This window comes from Paralichthys olivaceus, chromosome 15 (genome assembly GCF_024713975.1).
Source record: "Paralichthys olivaceus isolate ysfri-2021 chromosome 15, ASM2471397v2, whole genome shotgun sequence".
Classification (NCBI taxonomy): Eukaryota; Metazoa; Chordata; class Actinopteri; order Pleuronectiformes; family Paralichthyidae; genus Paralichthys; species Paralichthys olivaceus.
The window spans coordinates 15,791,226-15,799,675 of NC_091107.1; the positions used below are offsets into that span (position 1 = coordinate 15,791,226).

The 8,450-nt window shown below is 39.6% G+C and overlaps 1 protein-coding gene across 14 annotated transcripts in view; it reads left to right on the forward strand.

Annotated features, from left to right (window-relative positions):
- LOC109628750 (unconventional myosin-XVIIIa-like) overlaps positions 1-2,965 on the forward strand; it is a 73,399-nt gene extending 70,434 nt beyond the window's left edge. For 12 of the 14 annotated variants that reach the window (XM_069539868.1, XM_069539870.1, XM_020086083.2 and 9 more), the window contains one exon: positions 836-2,965. Coding sequence is in view for 3 of the 14 variants with exons in the window: in XM_069539874.1 (XP_069395975.1) it covers positions 836-965 (130 nt within the window). In the remaining 11 variants the exon portion in view is untranslated. The remainder of the gene's footprint in view (positions 1-835) is intronic. The other 2 variants (XM_069539876.1, XM_069539867.1) reach the window with 1 other exon arrangement.
- Positions 2,966-8,450: the final 5,485 nt, after the last annotated feature.

Below are 8,450 nucleotides of genomic sequence, written 5' to 3' on the forward strand. Positions count from 1 at the left end.
AGCTATCATCTGACGAACTAGAAAAGGAAACCACTGCCCTGGTTGTCTGTAGCATTCACATTAATTCAGTCTTTTTATATCAAATAAAACTTTACATACATTATGGGACCACTGTTTTCTTAATTATAGATGTGGTTGAGGGTTTGACAGTAAATTTAGATTTTCATCTCAAACTGTCACATGTCTGCATGTCTTATGACACCAAGTCAGGGATATCAGAGCCTTCTAAACGGGTGACCATCAGCAGTTTGTCAGAACATAGAGGATGGCAGCCTTTTTCAAATATCAACTACCTTATAATACAGAGGTTTCAGGTTGGGAATAGTTGGACATCACATCAAGTCAGCATCCGTTGCTTCAGTACATGTTTGTGTTAAAGGACATTTTAGAGCAGTGCATATGTCAGTCTGGATTTATCAAATCAATACAACATAGGCTACGGATGTAAAGCTGAAGTTTTATATGATCTGTAACAAGTCTTTTTTATGGATAAATAGAATGTACAGTCCAGGTTTACAGCCCAGGTGAATGTGAAATGTGAATTTACAAATATGAGTGTTAACCCAAGCAAAACTGTTTAATTATGGGATCATCCACCTCAAATATAAATGTTCTCATATCACATCACTAGTTTGAAATAATTGTAAGCAACCCTGATAACAATGCACACATACACTATGCATGCATTAGGGGATGCTGCCTGCAGAAGAATGTGATCTCTATTTGCTTGTAGTTTCCCATATCTGCATAAAACCCCTTTTGTCATCTTTACACCCATCACGTCTTCTATAGTAATGATATGACGTTGTGTCCATATGTGTGTTGACCCCTATAGCCCTCCCGTATACCGGAGACACCTGGGCGCTGGCAGATCTGATGAAGAAGATGAGGCGGACAGAGATTCCAGCAGGCAGTCGCTGAGGCAGAGCGACAGTGATGGCTTATTGGCAGAGAGCACGACGTAACCCGGAGGCGGGCGACCTTGTGCTTTCGGTGACACTGAACTCAGAGGGGGGGACCACTGCTGTTTCCCAGCTGCCAAGGACAAAAACAAACACTGTATAACGAACACTGTTTTTGATTAGTTTAGTCTGGCCGTTTTTATCTTACATAACTTATTATAGCACACCCATTCACATTATGAAGTGGTTTTGCTTTGATGGTTAGATTGTGCTTTTTCTATTTTCTTTTTTAATGATAGAACATATTGAATAAGTCAGTCAACACAGCGCAGTAATGTTAAGCACTTTCTGGGAAACTTCGTGCTGCTACTTTAGTTCTAAGAGCTGCTTTTCAGGCAAATTTAAGCACTCCCCTGCACTCTCCTCTGACGAGTCAGATATCTCTGCCAAGAGGATTTAGATAAGCCCACTCTGGCTGGACTTCTTCAAGAACGTCTGACCAACTATTAAGGCTGTTCTTATCTCTTCCCCCATTAATGTGGACTGCTGTGCAGGGAGGAATTAACCCATTTTCAATTAATGATTTCACTGTAAGTTTACATGTGGCTCTTGTTCCACATTGAGATACCCATCGTTTGAGTGAAGTGATGCTCGCTCATGGTTGCTGGCATTATAATAAAATAATATACGCATGTTAAATGTTGAAGGCTTTATATCTTTGAAATGCTGAGAAATGGATTTAAGATAAAACTGGATCTAAGAGTATATATATATATATATACATATATATTTATAGTCTGCATAAATATATAACATCTGTGGAATCAAAGCCTTTACATGACACAATACTCAAATGAAATAAGATTTTCTAAAGTTAGCAAGGAGGAGGTTTTATTAAGATAAGATTTAGGTTGTGTTCATGTTTTATTTTTAACTTTAAGTGGATGGCATGATGGAACGGGTTTGGCTGTTTTAAGGCTCAGTCATGCTTTCATCCATGTTTGTCATATTTCTAAAGGTTCAAAGGGAATTTATGTTTTTGCTGTTTATAAAGGAGCTTTTTCTTTTGAGCATCTAAAAGATGCAAAAATGTATGGTGTTTTTTTTGTTTGTTTTTTTCAGATGCAATGACACTGGATTTTTTTTCTGTTTGTGAAAGTAAAGCTCCTCTAAACATCATATTGTACAATAATTCAATATTGATGGTACAGCTGCAGATTTTGTTGTTAGTGCAGATCGAAAAAATTAATATATGGAGGCAGATTTTTTCCTTTACTGAATAACATATTCAAAACAATAGGCAGTCTCAGAATCATATTTTGATATAGAATAGATATGTTGACTGACGTTTTATGCAGAGGTATTATGTAGATATTTTCTTTCCCCCAGACACTGGTTTATTTTATTCAAATACCTGTGCACTCTGTATTACCTCAGAAAACAGAGCCAAAACACCTTTAAATTAAAGCCAGTCTGCTATTATAATAAAATACCTTTATGTACTTTAGAGCAGAAGAGCAGTAACAGCTAGACTTACAGCATGTCGTCGTCCAGACACAGAAACTTGCTGGTTATTTTCTATATTTATCCGTACAGAATGATAATTACGCGTGTGCATATAGATTTGAATAAGGAAGCATGTAAAGTATATGTGCATGTGGACTGTCTGCTCATGTGCAAAGAAAGGCTTCAAGTGTCTGGCTTCTATTTGCATATCTTCTCAGAAGAGGCTAATCTGCATTTCATGTCTTATTTTTCTCTGTTTTTTTCTTTGCTTCAGACATGAATATTAATGTGGAACACAGGAAACTTTGATGTCAGTGATTCAGACTCAACTTGTTAAATGAAAAAAAAAATACATTGCAAGTTTCATTGCCTCTGAGTAGGAGTTGCTGGCATTAGAAGTTTGTACATTTTGTTGTATCTTTTGGAAAAGCCTGTCTATTTTCTTTATTAATCAAATCGCCATTTGCTGTTTGTAATATGAGTGATTTCGGAGGTTTTTTTTAGTAAATAAATTCAGCCATTTGCTCACTGAGCTCACAGTGTTGGCTGCACCGAGGTATGATTTGGACGCAGTTTTGTTTCATATTCACCACCATCAGACAAACAGCTGGAGAAAAGGAGGTTAGAAAAGAGGCAGGACGGTTTCAGCAAAACAACTCATTGATGTTTTTGATTAATTTTAGCTCATCTACCCCAGAGAAGCATCTCATCAAACCCATCCAGAGTTCCCAGGAGACGACAGAGGGAACAAACGATTCATAGGACTGATTAATTCTGGGTGGTTGAAAAAAGAACAGACTGAAGGTTGAGCACGCTACCTTGCAACACTTGGGTTGCTAATATGACTGCTGCACAGCTACGCAGCTCAAAACCAAGCTGGGGGCAAATTCAGGGAGATCAAAAACTGAGAGCAAGTGCAGTCTTCCTCCCCACATCAATCTCTATTCTACATAGGTGAAGCTTACAGAGATTCAAAGGGATTGATGGTTTTAGATTATCACCTTGGTTGACATTCACACTCAATGTGTTTTTCTTTAAAGAATCCCCTATTTATCCAACCAATCTGTAATCCTCATTCCTACACACAACCTGCTCCAGTACTTCACTCTCTTCCAGGGAGCTTTTGCTGTAATTTCACCTCGCCTGTGTGCACTCTCTGGGTGGCTGTATGTTTCTGCTTAAAGGCTTTCCATTGAGTGACAGATTAAATTCTGCTACCGATTTTACTTATTTTGGCTCTAACACTGTTTCACAAACCACTGGAGCAGGAAGTCATTAGCTCGACAAAGCCAAGCAAGTCTGTGTTTACGGTGCCACCCTCCCTGTTATTTAGACAGAATGGGTTTGGCCACAGAAATCTGCTGCACTGGGAGTCTAATACTGCGTTTCAATGGACAGCACAGCCCTGCACAATAATTCAGAATGCCCATAGGCTTACCATTAGTGCATGGTCCATTTCCTTATTGAGTAAAATATGTTGTTTCTGCATATCCTTTACATTTCATCCAGACTTAAGGTAATGTTTTTTCATCAATTTCATGTGCCAGTATGGATGAAGATACACCTATTAAAATTACAAAGCAGATGGAGAATAGCCAAACTGAGTCAGACCTGACTCATAAATAAGACTGCGTGCCAGTGTTTTTTTTTTTCTGCATAAGTAGCTCCATTCACCGAGCAACTGCACATATTGACCTTGGCTGGAGGCCACCCTGCTAGGCAATGAAGTATGTGGGGGTGCAGGTAGAGAGGGAGAACGTGTTTATCAGGCATCATCTGCAGCTATTAGCACTCCCAGTTTTCTGTTGGATGCCTGCTGTCAATGAAGCACTGATTGGAGGCACTGGGACACTGCCTGCAGGGACCAGGTGAGGAGGCAGCGTTCATTTGCAATTCTGAGATGAAAAGACGCAGCAGTGTGCTACTTGGGCGCCTCTCTTTGTTTGCACATATCATTTCCACTGTAATGAACACTGCACAGTAGTGGTCCCTTGTAACAAAGCTCAAAGGAAGACTCAAACATTACATTTTGCATAGGTCTTTGCAGGGCCTGGGGAACAATAAAAGCATTTTTTGCTCTTTCTTTGTGGGACTCTCCATTAAAGTATATCGGTTTGAGCATTCAGGGAACTCTTTGATTTATTTTATTTCATGCCATTCCATGCTTATATAGCAAACTTAGTAAGGCTTTAAATCAAATTGCTAAAATCTTATGAGTGGAAAAAAGAAAACGTTGTAGTGCTGATTTCGATGTTGGATTAGTGTCTCTATCTCCTCTCCGGAGTCTGTAGGTGGCCAAAGATGCCCTACTGTGCGCAGAGCTGTTCAGTGCTTACTGTCCCTGCGAGTTTTTGCCCGTCACTGGTTAGCGTATGTGTGTGGGTGTGTGTGGTTGAGTAGGAAATGAGGATTTAGGATGTACAGTCGGCAAAATCTAAGGGATTTGAAAGGGGTGTAAATGGTCCTTCCCCCTGGCCTCTCTCAGTGGGAAATTGTTTCGCAAATGCCTCAAGCACTCAGTACTGCACAGTACTGCAATTTCATTTATGGTGTCTTGACTTTCCCTTGCTATATGACAGACACACACACACATATATAGAGAGAGAGAGATGATCAGCTGTGATGCTGAGATTTATAGATTTGGTGGATAACTCTCTGTAATGATACATACCACACCTGTTATAATTTCAAAACCCCACCCACTGTGAGGCCTACTTGTGTTTTCAGCTCAGCCCAAGCGGGAGAATATATCTGCTGTAAAATCAAAAATACAAAAAGGTATTTTTATAATGACAGTATTTTGCATCGCTGTGATTTCTGCTCAGCTCATCTCTATTGCGAAAATGCTACTTTATTGTCCATATCAATTAGCTGCCAAACAGATGGGAGGGTTGACATGGGCAGGGTTGGTGACAGAGACTTGCGTAGGAGGCTTGCAGCTGCATTATGCAAAGAACCACACGTCCGTATTTGCTGCAGATTTTATTGACCGAGGCCGGTCCCCATTCTCTCTGCAGCTATGTTCATGTATAACGGTCCATTTCTAATGATCCTTGAATCTCCAGGTCCTGCCTCCAGCCAGGAGGCCATGTTGCTTCCTGAGAGCATGCTGCCAAGCTGTGCCGCTCCACTTCATGGTCATTACATTCTGCACATGAGCATGTCCCTGTCCCAAAAGAAACCTGCTGCTAAGTATTCCAGATTCACACTCATTCACTGCCATAACATTTTTCTTAAGATTAATTCATCCCCTAGAATACCGAGGTCTTAACGTTTGAAAATAAGAGTGAAACGATGCATCATTTTGACTTAACCAGGCACTTAATAAATTCCTCAGGTCTGTCACTCCACAGTCGTTGCGCCGGGAGATAAAATGTTCTCGTCTTGGTGCCAGCAACCGACAGCTTGGTGGTCTTTACTACAAAACTCACCAACGCCACACCAATAAACTGATAAATAGCCGGAATTAACTATGCATTTAATTGCAGAATTTATAAGCATAACTCATTGAGCAGATGGAAGATGTTTGAGGATTTTTTAGTCACTTTTAGTCACATTTAAACCTCAGGATACTGCACTGCATCAGTGTCCAGAGGAGAATGTTCCTCTCCAAAGTGAGATTTACTTCAACTAACACAAAAGCCTAGTGGCCATTTGGCTCTGAACCGGTGTTGGGCAATTGTGCCTTGGCAAGTGCGCAGTGGAAATGCTCTGCTGGAATCTATAGCAGAGTCGGATAGCTGTCGAAGACCATCTGCATATCACCGATGTCAGGTGGTGGAGACATCTTTCCCCTTATAGTATAATTCTCTGTCACTGAATTTTAACCAACTTGAAATATTTGTATTTAAACACTTTTGTGCTGTCAAGTTCTGCACAACAACAAATAATGCGACATATTTTTTAACTCAGTGAACAGTTAAGTCTCAGAATGGTCAGATTTAAGCATCAAAATCTAGTTCAGACATCAAATGCAGTATTTTTAAATATAGTCATCTGAATATCTATGTATCAGGTTGTCTAATATTTGCAGTAAAATCTTTTTGAAGGTTTAATTTTGTCCTTTCTGCAGTGACTGAAAGAAAGTCATTTTCACTCACATCTGATCCCTGAATCGAAAACATAATTTCTTTTCCATTTCAACTTAACCTCACCGAAATAGGGGGAAAGCAATTTGAGGCCGCAGCCAATTGGAAGAGCTTAAACAGTTATTCAAGGGGGGAGAACCAATCAACAACCAGCCGCGAGGCACTGAATGGAGATCATCAGGGGCTGAATAAAAAAATGCATAAAGTGATAAAGTGGTCCCTCAAACATATCCAGTGATAGACAGCCCAACACTGAGCGAGTCGGACACGATACTAATGTCTCCTCTGTCGTCCAGTCCTCCCTTTTTAGCAGGGTCCATCTCACTGCTCATGTGGAACTGAGTCTGAGTGACAAGCCGCTGACATTTACAATCTCTCGCCCTCAAAGTGTGGGAAAGCGTGGCGATTCGAAATGCGAGTGCAGTGGATGGTCGGAGACTTCATCTGTGAATTTTCATATATTATGCACATACATCATTATCTTGCTGCTCGTTTATTATTCTCTGTTGATATTTTCATATTGGGCTCATTGCCTTATGTGCTCTCAGTTGGTTTAATTTATAGGTCCTCAGAGAAGAATGATTTGTGCAAATATAGATAAAATACAGGTAATCAAAAGAAGCGTACACAATATTTCACCATATAGCTGTCACCCTGACAGTCGTCATTCAAGTGTTTGAGCCAGTAAGGATACTTAAGGGATCTGGAATGAAGTCTGTGAAACAAATAACATTTCAATAATGGAGATGTGAAAATAGTATAATGAATATTCTAAATCCTATTTTGTTTGGGTCAAATGTGTTTGTACACAAATACACTCATATATTTACATACATATTTTTGATGGGTCAAATCTGGCCCAAAATACAGAATCTGATTCAGTAGCAAAGAAAAAGAAAAGAAGAAAGAAAAGGAGGGTACATTCTAAAGTTAACTTGCAAACACAAGCACAAAAAACTCAGTGTCAAAGGAAAAAGTTCAAAGTCCAAAAAAACAGGCAGAGGTCATGCAAATACAAAAATGGCTGGAACACAAAACTACTGCAGGACAAAGACAATCTGGCAAAGAGGAAGTGGAACACAGGTGGTATAAATACAAGGGTATCTGATGGGTTGATTGAAAACAGGTGAACAGACAAAAGCTGTGAACAATAACAGGAAGTAGAACTAACTGAACTGCATGAAAGGAGGATTTAACAAAATAAAACCGAAAATAGTCAAGCATGGTCAATGGTGTTGATATGATCACATTTATAGAGAGAAATACGGTTATAGTAATGTACATTTATATTTATTTGTGTATATGTATATTTAAATGTGCATGTTGGCAAAGACACAAATTTAACTAAATTATATGCCAGTAACTCTCTGCAATAATGACTTAAATATATTTATTTATAAATTTAAATAATGTCACATGCTATGAAAACACATTGACTATCTGATCACAGACCTGTGAACACTCAGGTTTCTGGGACTATATATGGACATGTCCTCGCATACCTGTGTTCTTTGCGGCATAGCACCTACCTGACCACAGACTAATGTTGCTAGGAGACTTTGTGTCCAGGTAAATGGTCGACTAATAGGCGCTGAATAATTCAATAACAGTACTGGAGGTGATGCTGTTAACAACAGTGAACCCAAATGGAAAGTCTATTTTCTCTCCAAGACCTTTGCTAGGGTAAAAATGAGCCGTGTCACTGGAAGTTCAGCCGAGTCCAGTTATGTATAATTTCCTCACCTTCATCTTTTGCTGTGCTCATTGAAGGGCACGCAGTCAGAAGTTATTCCGTGTTTTTCTTATATTTCCAGACTGCTGCTTAAGCTTTACTGAGCACAAAACCTTCCCATATTCTGTTGGCACAAATGAATGCACAGTGCCTGTCCACCTGCAACAGACCTTATACAGTGCAAGGACATGCATTTATTTCACTTCTTCCTGCAGGGGCCAA